Raw genomic sequence first — 18,062 nt, 5'->3', positions numbered from 1 at the left:
CTACCACCTTTAGCCTCAGAGGTCCATAATGTCCCTCTTCCCATTCCTATAACTCATGAATTAATCTAACACTCCATGTACTTCCCACATGATCTGGGGAGGAAACCAGATCCAAGTTTCCATCTCTTCTACCGTTGGGAAAGAGATCTGTCTTTTCTCTTTTTGGAATCTACTGCTCAACTCCAGGATGGAGGTACCCCTTAAGTTTTGGGGGGCAGTGAAGGCTATTAGAGAGTCCTGGACCAGGAAATGGGAGATCTGCTTCTCTGCAGATCTGCTTCCGTTTCTTTGTTGAAAAAACGAGGTAATTAGGCAAGATGATTGCAAACTTCCTGCTCTAACTTCTTACTTTGAGGGAAGGACTGAAGTGGAGGAGCCTAGAGGTACATGGTCCAATATGGCGGACACTAGCCACATAAGGGCACTAAGCATGTGAGATGTGATTAATCCAAATGAGATTCACTGTACATGGATATAGGAGGCGGAATTCTAAGATGATTCCCACGGACCCTCTCTTCTCCCTCTCCCCCCATATCATCTCCTCCTGAGTGTAAAAGGAACATGTAAAATGTGTCCTCTGAGGAAAGGGAGACTGTCCTGGGTGGGCCTGTCCTAAGCAGGTGAGGCCTTTAAGAGCAGAGCACTTTCTCTGGCTGGTTGCAGAAGAGGAAGTCAACACTCCAGGTTGCCTGAAGGAAAGCAAACATCCATGTTGTGAACTGCCCATGGGCCATGTGGCAAGGAACTGCAGGCAGCCTGTAGAAGCTGAGAGTGATCCCCAGCAGAAAGCCAGCAGGGAAAGGTGACCTCAGTCTTGCAATGGCAAGGAAATGAATCTCACCAACAACCTGTGAGCTCAGAAGTGAAACTTCAGATGAGAACCACAGCCCTGGCTGACATCTTGACTTTAACGTGGTGAGACTCTGGGTAGAGAATTTAGTCATGGTGTGCTCAGATTTGTGACGTATAGGAACTGTGAGGTAATAAATCTGTATTGTTTTAAGTTGCTAAGTTTGTGGTAATTTGAATATCTTGGATTTCCCAGACTTAGTACAAAATGAAAAATATAAAATACCTCTTTGGTAATGTCTTTATTGATCCCATGTCAAAATGGTATTATTTTAAATATAATATTAATTATATTATTATATAATAATTAATTATATAATTATATATAATATAATTAAATAAAATATATTATCAAAAATGAATTTTATCTGTTTCTTTTTATTTATTTTATGTTTTAATGTTATCCAAAAATTTAAAATCATATATGTGGCTCAAACTCTATCTAGGGGACAGTTCTGTTCTAGAGGTCTCAAAAGTCAGCTGTATGACCTTGGGTGAGTCACCTCCCCCTAGAAGCCTTGCATTTCTTGTCTTTGAGATTGAAATAATAGCACCTATTCACAGAATACTGGCAGCATAAATGAGATGAGGCTCGTAGGATACTAGCTCCAAGGTAAGGTTTCAATAAATGTCGGTTATTGTTATTATTAATAACAATATCTGCAAAGTGGGAATCCTTGCTTGTATCCAGGTCCTAGTCTCCAGCACCTCTCTCCAGCCAGTCACAGAGAAGACACTCAATAAATGCTTGTGGATTATATAACCTTTTTTTTTAATTTTATTTTTAAGTAATCTTTACACCCAACATGGGGCTGGAACTCACAACCCGGAGATTACACGCTCCACCCACTGAGCCAGCCAGGCTCCAGGGATTACGTAACCTTGTCAAAGCTCTTTGGCACAGTTCTCCCTTACCATCCCAACCCACTTGGAAGGCAGAAATCGGGGGAGGGGGGGTCATGGCCGGGCGGGGAGACAGAACTTTGAGGGGAGCAAAATATTTGCTCCAAGCTTCACAGCCCAGGGGACTCTGGGGGAATGAGGCCACCTCCTCCAACTCCCGGATGCAGATTTCCGCCTGCAGTCCTGGGAGACAGGAGTTCCAATCCCAAATTCACAAAGCCAAACTAAGTGACCTGCACAGGTGACTGAGCCTCATCTGTCCCTGTCAAGTTTGTGTCAGGAGTAACTAGGGTAAGTGACCTGAAGCCGAGTACCTGGCACATTGCGAGGACGCAGTTTTACGGAAGGTATTATTACTGCCGTTGTTGGGTTTTTTTGTCAGCGATGCTCCGCCACTCTTCGGACTGAACTCCCTCCCTCGCAGGATCCCTTTCCTCTAAATGACCCCACCTCCCCTGGTCCCTGACTGGGGAGGATGTCCTGGCTCTTCGGCCCCGTCTCCAGACACCACCCCCACCCAATCGAGTCAGGAATAGAAATCACCGCCTCCGGCAGCCCGCGGTCTCCCTCCCTCTCTCCCCCTGCAGCGATCGATGTGGCCTCCGCTGCGGGGGACAGAGGAAGACAGGGAAGGACGGGGCGGCGGGGCCTCCGGCAGCAGCGACGCTCCGCGGGGCAGCAGGGGCAGAGACGAACCCGGCCGGCCAGCGGCTCCCCGGCCTCAGCGGCTTCGCTTTCCGGGACAGAAGCGCCCTGCGGGTGCGCCCCGGAGGGGCTTCGCAGGTAAGGAACCTCCCTCGGGAGGGGCGTGGCCCGGGAAGGGGCGGGGGCTGCAGAGTGGGCGGAGGGGGCTGCCGGGGTTCCGGTCCCGCGCCGGCTTGGGGAGACCACCCCTCCCACACCCAGGGGGGAGCCCTGTGGGACGGCCAAGTTCTGGGGTCTGTCCTGTTGGTTCATCCGTTAAATGGGATTAGAAAACCTCCCTGACAGGGCTGGTCTAGGCATTAAACCTAGTAGTGTATGGAGCCCCGCGAGGGGGCCAGCACATAGTAGGTGCTCCAAGGACGTGTGTGGAGAGAGCCTTGAATGGAAAAGCCTAGTTTCCTACCTTAACTGTGCCCTGGACTAGGTGGGTGATGTTGAGCAGCTCATTTAATCTTTCTTACTGATACTCAGATTCTTGTTGGGGAAGGTTTGTTGAATTAATTACCCCAGTTAATAGAGCAGGAGGGTGAGTTCCAGAAAGAAAGAAATTTGCCCACAGTCGTGCCGCTAATGGGTGATGCAACTGGATCGACATCTTTTGAGGCCAGGTGCAGAGGAGGAGGTGGGAGCAGAGCTGCATCCCGCCTGTGTCCCGGGTACTCACTGTGCACCGATTCTGTACCGGGGCCACTGTCCTGCCCATAAACATCCTACCCTAGTTAATCCTCATTTCCTTTCAAGGAAAGTGTGATGTCCCCCAGTTTACAGATGGGGAAACTGAAGCTCAGAATGGATCCCCTCAAGGGTTGACAGTAAGTGGCAGACTGAGAATTTGAACCCAGGTCTGACCAGAAGAAAGTGCAAAGGACTGACATTTATTGACCACCTACTGTGTTCTAGGGGCTTCACACACACACTCACAGTAACCTTCCACCCCAACTGCTGTTCTCCCTGTTCTATAGATAGAAGAGCCAAAACTCAGAGTGGGAGGAGCCTGCCCTGAGGACACAGAAGTGACAGAGGTAAGGACACGACCCTTATCCTGACCAGCTTAACTCCAAGCCTAGGGTAAGTGAAGGGCACCTCACCGGACTCGCTGCCAGGCACGGGGCCAGCCACTTGATGTACATCCAATCCCCTGTCCACCCTGGGAAGCAGGCATCACTGACGGGATGGTGCAGATGGGATTACCCAGGATCAGGAAGTGAGTCACTAGCCCTCAGCTCCGCCAGAGCTTGGAGACGTGGGCAGTGGAAAGATCTAACATTTTCTGGTATCAGAAAGGCGGAGCACTTTCCACAAGCTACTTTAGTCCTCTAGCCTGCCTTGGGGGTAGGTGCTTTTGTCTGCAGTGTGCATTGTGTAGGAAACCAAGACCTGGAGAAAAACACCTTCCTGGAGGCCCTAGGTGCATCAGGGGGTGCAGATAAAGCCCAGGTTTGGCTGACTCTGGACAGCAGTTAAACAGATGGATAATTTACTGAACCCCTTCAGGCCCCATAAACACAATAGTTCGTTTACTCTTTTAACCACACTTGAAGGTGGCTATTTTTATCTCCACTTGACAGAAGTTCAGGGAGGTGACATGACTTGCCTTTGGTCACAGGAGAAAGTCACTGTTCCATCTGATTGACTCCACGGATGCCTTAAATGGTCTAAGCCCATGGCTCTCAAATTTGGCCATGCATGCATCAGAGTCACAGTCCACACTTGTTAAAACACAGACTGAGGAACTCCATCCTGAGTTTCGGATTCACTAAGTCTAGAGCCAGCTGAAAATCTGCATATTTGACAAATTCCCAGGTGGCGTGATGCTCCCAGTGGAGGGGACACACTTTTAAGAATAACGGGTCTCTACTGATGCTCCCAACCCCCCCCCTGGGTGGTCAGCATTACTACCCTCATTTTACAGAGGAGAAAACTGAGGATCAGAGTGCTGGTGTGTCCAAGAGCCCACAGTAAACCCCTGGCATATGACAATCCAAGTTTGGGAAAGAGAGAGAATCCTATATGAGCACCGCCCCCTAGGGGGGTGCCGGGATACCCTACCATTCAGTCATTTTCATAATCCCCTCCCCCAAGATCTATCTTGGGGGATAGATCTCAGCATTTTTTTGTGTGCAAATGAAATGGGGGTGGGAAGCCTCAGCGTTCTGGCCAAACACCCTCAGTGGGGCAGCAAGAGGCAGTCAAACCCAAGCCTGAATTTTGAGAGCAAAGGGTACTTGACACCTTCTCTGCGCCTGCCCCACACCAGAGCGGGTGGAGGGGACAGAGGGTTTAGCCCCGGGCCTCCGGGAAGGCAGGCCCGGGGACACCCCCCCCCCCCCCGCAGCCCCCTGTCCCGGTGTCCGCAGGCCATGGTGAGCGAGTCCCCGGGGCCCGGCGCCAGAGTGCCCTGGCGGCGGAGCGACGAGGCGCTGCGCGTGAACGTGGGCGGCGTGCGGCGGCGGCTGAGCGCACGCGCACTGGCGCGCTTCCCGGGCACGCGGCTGGGCCGCCTGCAGGCTGCGGCGTCTGAGGAGCAGGCGCGGCGCCTGTGCGACGACTACGACGCGGCGGCGCGCGAGTTCTACTTCGACCGGCACCCGGGCTTCTTCCTGGGCCTGCTGCACTTCTACCGCACCGGCCGCCTGCACGTGCTCGACGAGCTGTGCGTCTTCGCCTTCGGTCAAGAGGCCGACTACTGGGGCCTGGGCGAGAGCGCGCTGGCCGCCTGCTGTCGCGCGCGCTACCTGGAGCGGCGTGTGACGCGGCCGCGGGACTGGGACGAGGACAGCGACACGCCGAGCAGCGTGGACCCGTGCCCCGACGAGATCTCCGACGTGCAGCGCGAGCTGGCGCGCTACGGGGCCGCCCGCTGCGGCCGCCTGCGCCGCCGCCTGTGGCTCACCATGGAGAACCCCGGCTACTCCCTGCCCAGCAAGCTCTTCAGCTGCGTCTCCATCGGCGTGGTGCTGGCCTCCATCGCCGCCATGTGCATCCACAGCCTACCCGAGTACCAGGCCCGCGAGGCGGCGGCCGCCGTGGCCGCGGTGGCCGCGGGTCGCAGCCCGGACGGCGTGCGCGACGACCCGGTGCTGCGGCACCTGGAGTACTTCTGCATCGCCTGGTTCAGCTTCGAGGTGTCGTCGCGGCTGCTGTTGGCGCCCAGCACGCGCAACTTCTTCTGCCACCCGCTCAACCTCATTGACATCGTGTCGGTGCTGCCCTTCTATCTCACGCTGCTGGCCGGCGTGGCACTCGGCAACCGGCGCGGCGCGAGCGGCGAGGACCTCGGTGACCTGGGCAAGGTGGTGCAGGTGTTCCGCCTCATGCGCATCTTCCGCGTGCTCAAGCTGGCGCGCCACTCCACGGGGCTGCGCTCGCTGGGCGCCACGCTCAAGGTAGGGCCCCTGGAGCTGGAGAGCGGGGCGGGGCTGCGGGGCAGGGGGACCCGAGGGGGACCCAAGGGCAGGTTACAGGTGAACTTCGAGGTGCGCGGTGTCCCGGCACACCGTGAACCCAGGCGACACCCTCTGTGCCAGGCACAGGACTGGACGCCAGGTGTACATTTCCCATCCCCTCTGCCCTTCCCAACAGCTCTTTCCCAGGGGTGAAAACTGAAAGCCAAAGCCGAGCTTTGCTTTTCTTTTTTTAAAAAGAAAAAAAAAACACAAAACCACTAGACAGAGGTCACTTTTGGTCTGTCAAACATCAGATAATACATAGTGCAGAAATTTGCAAGGCAGGATGCTAACTGGCTTCTCTGCTGAGCCTTTCTTCTGGCCTTATCCGGGGGCATGGTAGGTCACCCTTGACAGGCCAAGTCCAGCGGCAGCCCCAGAACTAACACTGAGTGCTAATTCCGTGCCAGTTTTACATCCACCGTCGGTGTCGTTCTCAGGACAACTTCCTCGGGGAGATGCGGTGATTTATTTCCTTCCAGGCGCTGAAGAACCTGAGGTCGGAAAGTTGGCTTTCTAAAACCTGGTTGCAATTTATTGAGCACCTTTCCGGTGCCAGGCCTGCCCTGGGGGGTGTGTCACTGCTCTGGCCAGCTTCACCTTGAAGGGGTGAACTCAGCCTGGTGTGGGGGACAGAGGAAATTTGAACAGTTTGGACAGGGGCCTGGAGAGCGAAAGGATGATCACTGGGAGGGGACATGGGAGGAGGGGTGCCCGCTGATGAGGTCGAAGAGGTGCGTGGGACGGGGTACTGAGGGACCGCGGACTCCTGGTGCCGGATTTTGAACTTTGTCCCAGGGTAGTAGGAGGGGTTCCAGCTGGGGCAGGAGTATTGTCACCCCATAGCAGATGTGGAAACTGAGGCTCTGGGAGGTGACAGGCCTTGTCAGAGATCCCTCAGTGAGTTGCAGAGCCCGGAGAAGAATGCAGCCGCGCCCGACTCCAGCGCCTCCTGCTCCTTCTCCTACAGCTCTAGGCAGCCCCCCCTAAGGGTCTCGAGGAAACCCTCCTTCCCCCTGAGTTTGTAAATCCTTTTTCATGCCCTCATGGCGAGGCAGCCAGGATGCTGGTACAGGCAGGCTGATGTGAGGAGAATTTGGGGGGCAGGGGAGCAGGAACAAGGACTTCAGTCAGCCACATCCCTGAACTCAGTATCTCTCCAGAGAAGATCCCTTCGCCCCCGAGCTCTGCCTTGCCTCCAGCCATGCAGGGAGCCAGGGCCCGGTGCCTCCAGCTTTTTCTGCGAGGAGGGAGAAGAGCATTGATTGAGGCTGCCAGGGTCCAAGACTCGGGTGTCAGACTCCTGGCTATTCAAAACGAGGCCCCTGACCAGCAGCAGCTTTCTCAGTACCTGGAAGCTGCTAGAAGTGCAGAATTTCTGGCTCTACCCTCGACCCCCTCAACTGAGTTCTGCCTTTTGAACAAGATCCCAGCATGATTCCTCCACACATTACAGTTTGGGACTAGGAGACTACAAATCTAGACCGGGGGCGGGGGGGTCTCAGCCCCAGCACTACTACATTTGGGGAGAGAGACTTCTTGGCTGTGTGTGCAGAGGCGGGGGTGACTGTCCTGTACATTATAGGATGTTTGGCGTCATCACTGGCCTCCTCCCAGCGGACACTGGCAGCCCAGCTGTCCCAGTTGTGACATTGCCATATGCTGGGGCGCCTGGGTGGCTCAGTTGGTTGAACATCTGCCTTCAGCTCACGTCATGATCCCGGGGTCCCGGGATCGAGACCCACATTGGACTTCTCTCCCTCTGCTCCTCCCCTGCACTTGTGCTTTTTCTCAAATAAATAAATAAAATCTTTAAAAAAAAAAAAAAAAGGTATTGCCATATGTCCCCTGGAGGGCAGATTGCCCTATTTGAGGACCGCTGCGTGGCCTCAGGGGCAGAGCACATGTCTGTGGATATACCCACAGGCAGATGCATGCAGTGGGTGGTCCGGGGAACATATATCCTGTCAGCTTTCTTGAGAGGCAGAGTGTATTTTTGTATTTGTCAGAAAGGAGGTAGACCAGCCAAGAGCACATGAAACCAACCCTTTGCATCTGCGGAATACAGACTGTGGTTCTCCGTTGGTTCCGTTACTGTGTAGAGATCACAAGCTTGTTATTCACTGGCTGGTGCCACCGGTGCCTCCTGCAGTAGAAGAAACCACTGTGGCTTAGCCAGCATCCTGGACAACAGACATTACATCCGTGCTCACTCCCAGGGAGCTGGCTGCCTCTTGTGGTTGAAAGAGCTTAGCTTGGAGTCAAGGGACCTGGGTCTTGGCACCATCTCTACTTTGCTCTTTGACTTTGGACCTGCCCCTTCTCCTCTCTGGGCCTCAGTTTCCCCCATATACTCTATAGCAGGCCTGTGGGCCCGCCCACCTCTGACTTGGCTTCCTGTACTCTCTTCCAGCACAGCTACCGCGAGGTGGGCATCTTACTGCTGTATCTGGCCGTGGGGGTGTCCGTGTTCTCCGGTGTGGCCTACACAGCTGAGAAGGAGGAGGACGTGGGCTTTGACACCATCCCCGCCTGCTGGTGGTGGGGCACGGTGAGCATGACCACTGTGGGCTACGGGGACGTGGTTCCCGTGACGGTGGCTGGCAAGCTGGCCGCCTCAGGCTGCATCCTGGGGGGCATCCTGGTGGTGGCGCTCCCCATCACCATCATCTTCAACAAGTTCTCTCACTTCTACCGCCGCCAGAAGGCTCTGGAGGCCGCCGTGCGCAACAGCGACCCCCGGGAGTTTGAGGACTTGCAGAGCAGTGTCGACGGGGTGTCCGAGGTGTCTCTGGAGACGTCCCGTGAGACCTCCCAGGAGGGAAGGTCTACAGACCTGGAGGCCCAGGCCCCCCGTGGGTCCCCAGACTCTTAGGTTTGCTAAAGCCAAGGCTTAGTGTCCCCCTTCCCACACCCTACAGTCAGCTGAACCAGCAGTGGTCCCTTCCTGCTCCGTGGCAGCCTGATGGCTCAGGGCTGCTCACCCACCGTGAGGAATGACTCCCAGAAGCCAGCTCCGTTCCTCCCAAAGGCCCGGGCCAGGATAGTGTTGCCTTGGGTTCTTGAGCCTGGAGAACAGCCCAAAGAGCCGCATGCCTGGACCTCCCAGCTCCCGTGAAGCAGGCATGCGCCGAAGAGAAAACTGCAAGGCTGCTGACGGTTCCTGAGCACCTACCTACCCCAGCCTACTTGGCCCCGTGTCGGAGAATGCTGAAACTGACGCCCAGACAGGTGTCAGGACTTGCCCAAAAGCCACCGAACTAGTGGTGGTGGAGCCAAGTTTGGACTCCAGGTCGACTCCAGGTCACTGCTCTGCCAAGACCGTTGTTCCTCGCACGCCATCTTTCTTCCGCCCTCACGGAGTTCGCATGTCCTTCTCCGGGGCTCACGGATCTCCAGAGTTGATTCGCTGGGCTCCAGCCCTCTGTCCGGGCTAGGGGAAGGACCAGACGGGATTCCAGTGGAGGAGTGCTGCCCCTCAGCTGTGGTTCTCTTCCAGGAGCTTCCAACGAGAGTCAGCTCTCAAAGATGAGGGCTGGGAAGAAGGGAGAGGAGCGGTCTCCTTAGCTGGCGGGTCAGGTTTGTCCCGCAGGAGTCCTGCAGCTTCCTGCCAGGGCTGGCTTGAGGTACAGACTCTGAGGGGGTCCTGGCCTATCCCATCCTAGGACATGATGTGTGAAGAGGATACCCCCCTGCCCCATCTGCAGACCTTGGCCCATCTGGCCGGTGGTCACAGTCTGTGCCCCAGAGGGAAGTGAAAGGCAGTGTGCAGGGAGTCACTGACTTAAAGCCAGCTCACTCTGAAGTGTTGGCAGCAAGAGACTGCTATGCAGGGACACCTGTGACCCCCGGACTGACTTCGGCATCTCTCTTCTTCCCACTGCACAGGCTCCAGCCCTGCCTTGACTTACCACCCAGGCAGACGCTTGAGACCTCCGCCCCTTCCAGCCAGCTCCAGCCCCCTCATCCCTGCCTGGGGCAGTGTATGCTCACCCGCTGTATCCTCGCTACTTGCTGAGAAATTTGGGAGGGAAGGGTTCTTGTAGCCCCGTTCACATCCTGTTCCTAAAACACCCATTTCCGTCCCGTCGTCGCCTGGCTACGTTTGTCTGTCCCGCCGTGTGGAGCTTCAACATGGAAGACAGTATCTGGTTGAACCAGGCTCGTGAGGGGAAGGTATTCCCTGAAACGCTACTCACAGATCAGCTGGTCTGTACAGCACACTGTGTGCCGGGCCCTGGGGAGGAAGGGGAACTGACCAGACAGAGGTCTTGCCCTTGAGAGGGTGTGGACAAGACTGAACAGAAGACTCTCCCGGTTCTTTCAACCCCTCCCTCCTTATTTCATTCATTCGGCAAATACCTTTAGGAGGATTCACAAGCTGGGGCTTCCCCTGTGGCCTGCAGACGTGTTTTATTTAGCTGAACAGTGTCTATATATATATATATTCTTGTTTTTGTTGTTGTTTTAAGATTTTATTTTTAAATAATCTCTACACCCAACGTGGAGCTTGAACTCACAACCCTGAGATCAAGAGTCACATGCTCTACTGACAGTCAGCCAGGGGCCCCTTGGTATATTTTTTTATTTTGAATGCCTTTGGGTGAGGCACATTCTCTCCATTCCCCATAGTGTGCCCCCGAGATACACACACACACACACACACATACACACACACGCACACCCCACCACCACTTCTCAGTCTTGACACATCTGCCTCTGATTCACCGATGGCTCGCTAGGTTCACAAGATACAGCAGGGAACAAAATATATCTTTTTATCTGTGAGGCTTACAGACGAGGAAGGGAGGTGAATTTAGATCCAGTGATCCCATGAATACGTAATAGTGAGCTGTACTAGGTGCAGGGAGCCAGAAGCGCGTCACGTAGCAGGGACCATGAACGGGGGTCAGAGAAGACTTTCTCAAGGGCAGGGCATGGACGTCTTGAAGACTCTCTCGGAGACTTTCTCGATTTCAGCGGCCGTCACACGGAGGAACAGTTAATTAGGCAGTAGGGGCTCCAGGAAGTGTTTTCAGGCAGGGGGCACGGCGTGTGAAGGCCCCGTGTGTAGGCCCCGTGTGCAGAGGAATCCGGGTCTCCAGACTGAGCAGATGCTGGAGCCGAGGGGCCGCTTGGGACTTCCCGTGTACACACCGGCCCTCTCGCATGCTCCCCGTGTAACGTCCAGGCCCCACTCGGCCCAGGTCGGGGCACAGAGAGGGGACGGCTGCTCCCCTCCACCACCCTTGCCGAACGGCTGAACATATCAAGGAGCCAGATAGCTTCCAGACTTTCTGACCCCACAGACAAGGCCCTAAAACTAGTGGAGGGCAAGCTCAAGTGAGAATCACCAGGCCTGAGTCCCTCACCGGGTTATGGGCGGTCCTGGCAGAAAAGCGACCACTCGATCCCACTCCCAGGTGTGGAAGAAAACCGTTATGCAGCCAAAGAGGCCGGGCCCAGGGACCTGTTTCTGGCTGTACCAGAGCTGGCTGCCGGGCGGGCTTTCCGGGTGAACGGGGAGGGTGAGGGATACGTGGAGTGACTCAGAATCTGCTTTCTGTCGGTCCGGCGGTGGGTTTGGCACAGGCTAAGAGGGAGAGGAATCCAGCTGGAACTAACCGGGTCAAAAGGAATAATTCGTTAGATGACTGCAGTGACGAGCTACTGCTACCATTAGGGTCTTTGGTTAAAAGCAAGAGAAACGGACTCTCTGGGACCCCTGGGGGGCACAGCTATTGGACGTCCTACACTTGGTTTCAGCTCAGGTGGTGACGTCAGGGTCTTGAGATCGAGTCCTGTGTTGGGCTCTGAGCTCAGTGAAGAGTCTCCTGAGGTTTTTGTCTCCCTGTCCCTCTCCCCCTTCCCTTGCTTGTGCTCTAACTCTGTCTCTCTAAAGTGAATAAATAAATCTTTAAACAAAATTATTTTTAAAAAGAAACTGTCTTATGGAAAAAGAAAGAATTTCCTGGAAGGTGTATGTGTTTCCCGCGGCTGCCATAAGGCAATGTCATAATGTCTGATGGCTTAGAACAGTTGAAATTTCTTCTCTGTTCTGGAGGCCAGAAATCCAAAATCAAAGCGTCAGGAGGGTCACACTCCCTCCGGAGGCTCCAGGGGTGAATCATCTTGCCTCTTCCAGCTTCCGGTGGCTGCTAGTGTTCTTGGCTTATGGCCATGTCCCTCCATTCTCTGCCTCGGTCATGATGTCCCCTTGTCCTCTGTGTGCACCAGTCTCCCAGGGCTTCTCTCTCAGAAGGACCCGAGTGATGGCACGGAGGGCCCACTCAGTGGATCCAAGCTGATCTCATCTCCAGACCCTTAACGTAATCATTTCTGCAAAAAAGACCCTTTTTCCAAATAACATAACATTTACAGGTTCCAGAGATTATGGTGTGGACATATCTTTGGGACCACCATTGAGCCCACCACAAAAGGGCATCAGTGGAATTCACCCAGTCGAAGAAAAAGCTGACTGAGCCGGCCTCAGGACATATAGGAAGGAGGGGAGCTCTGGTGACCTCTGTGTAGGAATCATGAATCCTTTGTTGGGGACACTGCCAGCTAAATGCTCAGCCTTCCATCATCTTCCTCCCCTGTGTCATTCTGCTCACTGTTCCCAATCCCAGCAGAGAGCTTGATTTGCGTAGCTTGGGGCACGTGCCTCTCCCTTGGTGGAGACGGAGGGCAGGGCCCCTGGATTGACACCTGCAGCAGACCACATGGGAGGGAAGACTGATAGTGACCCAAAGAGGTCATGTGACATCACCAAAATAAAGGGGAGGGTTGTTAGGCAAACTAGCAGATGTCCCCTGCATTCCCACCCTGGGTCGCCCAGCACACTTCACATTCGCTCCTTCCCAGACACACGGTTGAGAAAAACGTTTCTAGCTTCAGGAACCTATCATGTATGTGACCCAAAGCATCCTTGGTCGCGCTCCAGGCCCTGTTAATGTGATTGGATCAGTGTAGTGGATCAGGCCGCTATCTTGTGGAAAAGCACCATCGAAGTCTTTCCGGGGCAGGTCTGGCAGGCTAAGGTGTTTCTGAGTTGACTAGTAAAGGAAAACTGTTATCCCTTCCAACGAATAGCAACATGCTTCCAGTGGTTTCTGTTTCATGGAATGGAACATGAAGCCAATAGATGCCTCTGAACTCCAGGGACTGTACTGAGGGGCGCATGTCTGTCCCAGCCGCTGAAGTTGGAATTGCCGTTTGATCACAGCAGGCCACTGTCATCTTCCAGGACAAGCCGATTTTGCTCCAGCCAAACGGGGGAAGCGAATGGTGTTTTGATGGGAGTCCTTGCCCTCCAGGATCTTTGCTTGTCTCTGCAGGCTCCCCAAAGCTGTGGTACTGCTTTGAGTTTTCTATCTCAGAACAGTCGTTCAGTTGGATCTGTTGGTCTTTTATGTTATGCCTTCGTGGGTCAGGGAGCCAATGTGGGGATCTTTTCCAATTATCACTCAGAGATGGGAGATCCAGCTCTCTGTGATAGGAACAAAGGCCAAAATACCGTTTTTCACAGTGTTGGTGGACATACGGTGGGACTCTCAGACCCAAGAAATTGGTGTTAGCTCAAAGTTCTTTATCCAGTGCTCCCTGAAAAGTCTGGATGTTTCCCTCTCTTCAGTACCTAGTTACCGTGGTAAATGGCCACAGGGCCTTTTGGAGAAGGCAAGAAAAATGTTTACATTACACTCGGGTAGTAGCATAGCAGAAAACTTCCCCAAGGGCAAATCGTGTATCCTTTATTCGTGGGACTTTAGATCAACAAATGAGTTCAAGCCTAGGTGTTAGGTGATGATTGATTTTTGTTTTGCTTTGCTTTGCTTTGTTTTGCTTTGTTTCTTATGTTTTACTGGTTATACAATTAAGTCAGAATGGTGGTCAGTTTTACCTTCTCAGGGTCCTACAGTAGAGATCCTGCCTCATTCAGAACCTGCCAAATATTATGATGACCATTTTCACGTAATTTCTGAGGCACCTAAATGCCAACACCTGGCCTCCCATGCCTCTGCATTCTTCCTTCCCTTGGAGGTCAGGGAACCCTTCACCAAGCCGACCTGATGATTTTCCTCAAAGCAAAGGTGAAGTTTCTGGGTCCAGTGAGGTACGTAGAGGGAAGGAGGCACAAAATAAATCCAATCCAGCATTCCTATCTTCAGAAATCTCTGAATCCCTTTCTATGATGTCAAGGGATTTGGGCCCTTTAAATTTCATTTCACACGGGCCAGCATTTGGTCCAAGTTTGCTCTAGCCAACCCAGTAACGGTCGGAACCCAGCCAGCTCCCGGAGCTAGCGAAGAATGCAGACTCCGCGGTCCACACGTCAGTATCAACATCAGTCTGGTCCAACGTTACATGTCCCCTTCCTTCATCAGGCACCGCAAAAATCCTTTCCCACAAATATTCCCCAGATTTTGGCTGGTATCAATGAACAGTTTCTGTAGCTGTGTATGGGTCCAGGAATTCTTCCACCCGGCGTTGGAGATCACCCTGGGTTTCTCCCACATCCCCGGTATGGCTGTCCCACTGCTCAGAAGCTGCACAGCAGCCTGCACAGTCAGTTACCAGCTTCGGTGTTTGGAGAGCTCAGCCCCACGGCAAGTCATGAGGTTCCTTCACCATGGTCACTGACATGCTGTATGGTTCATCCCGCATCTCCCCTGCGACACACGCACGCACGTGCCAATATTTGGGCTTGTTTTGTTGACTCTCCCTTTATGTTACTCCATGCAGCTGAAACAAAACATTATATCCCACGGCCTGGGCATTCCTCATCTCCTTAAAACTCCTTAGAAAGGGCAGAAGCTGCCCTTTCTCTGAGAGCCACATTCTCGGTGGTCAGATGACACCAAGCAATGCGGGGAACCGCCCTCCGCTGCTGCATCCCATGGGCTGCTCTCCAGGGCCGGGGCACGACCGCAACCTCACGGTTTCGCCCCAGGAAAGCCCAGTTGTTTTTTAATACCCCACACTTCCCGGAGGCTGTGGAGTAGAACTCCATTCTGCTTCCGATTTGTCTATGAGTTAGGAATCTTTGGTTACAAACCGGAGAGTCCAACTCTGGAAAACTTGAGCAAAAAATGGCTGCATTGGAGAGATACTAGATCAGGTCAAAGTCAAATTAAACAAGCAGGTTTGAGAAAGGAGTAAAGGCAACATGGGGATGGAGGTGCTCAGAGCCCACAGATCACCTTGTTAGGGGCCCTGCAGCTAAAATGCCCGAGGGACAACACTCTTCTCTAGCTAAAAATTCCCAGAGAACGGAGTCTAGCTGGACTAGTTTGGGTCATGTGCCCCCTCCAAGGCTGGGGGAAGGACGGAGGAACTCCCACAGATGGTCTCCCCAGGACACAGACGGTGGAGGCGTAGTTCCCTGAAGAAAAAGTGGGGTGCTTTCATTAAAATGAGGGCAAGGGATCCTGGGTGGGCAAAACCAGCGAATATCTATTATAACACTACCCAGTGGGAGCGGGAGCCGGGCAGTTTGGCTTCGGCAGCAACAGAAACCAGGAAAAAGACAGACACTGGCTGACTCTGTCACAGAGCAGACAGCATCTCCTCGCTCCGTATCTCGTGGCGTCTCCAGCAGAGAACTCCTTCCCAGTTCCAGGCCGAAAAACGCGTCAGAGATGCTGACTGGCCCAGCTGCGGATGAGGTAGCTGGATCACCTCACCGTGGCAGAGGGTTGGGTCTATGAGAACATGGCAGCCATCATGTGAACTCCTGGCTGATGTGGGAATCGAGCAGTTTCTAGACTTCCTGGCAAGTGAGACACGTTCCTCCAACGTAAGATCTTCTCCCTTCCCAGCCCCACATTGTAGATCAAAACACGGAGACCCAGGGAGGTCCAAGGTCATACCCGAGTTTCTCTGCTTAGAGAAGAGCTTTTTAGCTTAAATAAGGGCCAAGTGGAGTGTTCATATTGGAGAATGGGGGCGGAAGGGAATCTGGTTGCCTCCTGAGGTACTTCTTGAGGCTCCCGAGAGTGAAGATGACCTATCAGCTAATAACCACCCTTCAAACGCCTGTGGCGCTTGGTTTATAGCGTGATTTCACGACCATTATCTCATGTACGTCTCACAATAGCAACAATGAAATATAATTGTCATTTCTGGACAGCTGAGGACACTGTGGCCCACAGTGGGATGACCAGAAAGTGGCACATCAGGGATTTGAGCTCAAGCCTCCTGATACGGGGCTGTACTCCCCAGGCACCACATCCCACTGTTCCCGCTCCGTGTGACAAACTGAACTCCCCAGGCACCATTGAAAGAAGTGGCTTTGAAGTGGGGTCCTATTATGAATTTCTCCTCATGTTCTGGACACGGCTCTCAGGTGCTGGCTGGGATGGTCCTTGGTGACTACCAGACCTCCTATTCCAGGCCAGCCAGGACCTGAGCCTGAGTGTGGGAAGAATTCTCCAGGAAATTTAATAAGTTGAGAAGCTAACCTTGTAAGGCAGGAGCTTTTGAGATGAAAGGGGCAGTGTCTTCCAGAATCTTTTCTGTTAGAAAAGAAGAGGAGGACAAGGGCAGATGTAGACTGGTGATTAACCTGTCCAAAAGGAGTGGGTTCAGAAGCTTCAGGAAATTCATGAGTTCAAGGGCGGGAACAGCACACACCTCAACATTGGCCCTGCTACTTACCCAGTGCCTGATCCAAAGGGTTGGACCTTTGATCTCCAAGAAGCATGTCTTAAGGTCGACCTCCATCCTCTACTCAGGCTGGTATCCAAAGCCCTCCCCTGCCCCCATCTTGTCCTACCTTCTTGGATGGGTAAGGAATCCTCCAGTTACAATCGACAGAAACCCAACACAGTGGACCCAGAGTTCAAGGTCTCCTGCCCCAGCTGCCTTCTTGGCTCTGCATTCCTGTGTTGTCTTCATTCTTGAGTCGGGAGTTACTGCAATAATTTGAATCGGATGGGAGAACATGAGCGATATGGCGTGATATAGAAGAAACACTATGGGCCCTGAGTCAGATGGACTTGTGCTCGAATCCGGCTACTGACAAGCTGCGTGGTCTTGGTTGGGCTTCTTTTCGTCTCTGAGCCCGTTTCTTCACTTGTCTTGATAGAACGACACCTACACCTCACAGTGTTGATGCCAAGTTCAAGTGAGGTATACGTACGTGAAAATGCCTGTCATAATAAATGCTAGGAAGGACACTGGAAATGCACAGGAAGGAAACAGAAACCAGCAGAGCTCTGGTTCTCTTTGGGAATGGGAAAGCAACTCTGAGCGGAGGGAGGGAAGAGGTCCGCACGTGTGGAGATCGCAAAACTTCACTCTCGTACTTGGGGCCACAGTTGGGGTCTCAGCATGAAAGACGGGGTCAAGAGGTCTGGGTTTGAGTCCAGACTGGACATATCAGACCTTGGGCCTCGGCTGCATTGTCTGTAGGGCCGCATGCTGGCTGAGAGTGGGTGCCCCTTACAGGGCACAGGGTGATGGGGGGGTCCCTCTGATGAGTCCGTCTCATCAGGAATGACACTCAGACCCCTCCCCACCGACCACAAGTCCCCGCACGCTCATCTTCACTTCCCCCTCCCTCTCACTGCCACCTGCCGTGTCCTCTGTGCGCTGTGTTCCAACATCTGTCCTTGCCTCAGGGCCTTTGCTCTTGCTGTGCCTCCAGCCTGGGCTGTACACTGTCCGCATGTTCCGCCTGGCTGGCTCCTTCATGTCATTCAGGTCCCACCTCCAAAGCCACCCCTTCAGAGACCTGCCTGGATCACTATGGAAAGCTGCCTCTGCCTGTGTGTGTACGCACACACGTGTGTACCCGGTCACACACACGCACTCACACACACGGCACACGTGGACATATTGCTCAGTCTCATCCTTGTTTTATTTTCTTCATGGCCCTTCATCTGCCTCTGAAATGATCGGTTTTTCGTTACACACGACAGACTGGCTGTGTGACATGTGACAGACTCGCCGTGTGACACGTGACACAGACTCACCCTGAGTGTGACACGTGAGACTCGCTGTGTGACACGTGACAGAGTCGCTGTGAGTGTGACATGACAGACTCGCCATGTTACACATGACACAGACTCGCCATGAGTGTGACACAAGAGACTCACCGTGAGTGTGACACAGGACACACATTCGCCGTGAGTGTGACACGTGACGCAGACTGGC

At 53.6% G+C, this 18,062-nt stretch overlaps 1 protein-coding gene across 6 annotated transcripts; it reads left to right on the top strand.

Moving 5' to 3' along the window:
• The first annotated feature begins 2,225 nt into the window (after positions 1 to 2,225).
• On the top strand, positions 2,226 to 11,743 carry KCNS1 (potassium voltage-gated channel modifier subfamily S member 1). Of its 6 annotated transcripts, none has more exons than XM_045981888.1 (4): positions 2,226 to 2,535; positions 3,420 to 3,479; positions 4,815 to 5,843; positions 8,317 to 11,743. In XM_045981888.1, the coding sequence occupies exons 3-4, from the start codon at positions 4,818 to 4,820 to the stop codon at positions 8,776 to 8,778; spliced, it is 1,488 nt and encodes a 495-aa protein (XP_045837844.1). In that variant the 5' UTR covers positions 2,226 to 2,535; positions 3,420 to 3,479; positions 4,815 to 4,817; the 3' UTR covers positions 8,779 to 11,743. The 6 variants fall into 6 exon arrangements, 5 of the variants coding, with proteins under 5 accessions (XP_045837844.1, XP_045837841.1, XP_045837840.1 ...); XR_006815403.1 differs by having other exon boundaries at positions 2,450 to 2,535; positions 3,420 to 5,843; positions 8,322 to 8,454; positions 8,608 to 8,689; XM_045981885.1 differs by having other exon boundaries at positions 2,450 to 2,535; positions 3,420 to 5,843; positions 8,317 to 8,454; positions 8,608 to 11,743.
• The last annotated feature ends 6,319 nt before the right edge of the window (positions 11,744 to 18,062 follow it).

Source organism: Meles meles, chromosome 16 (genome assembly GCF_922984935.1).
Source record: "Meles meles chromosome 16, mMelMel3.1 paternal haplotype, whole genome shotgun sequence".
Classification (NCBI taxonomy): Eukaryota; Metazoa; Chordata; class Mammalia; order Carnivora; family Mustelidae; genus Meles; species Meles meles.
The sequence above is the reverse complement of the archived record's forward strand: the minus strand, read 5'-3'. Positions and strand labels throughout refer to the sequence as shown.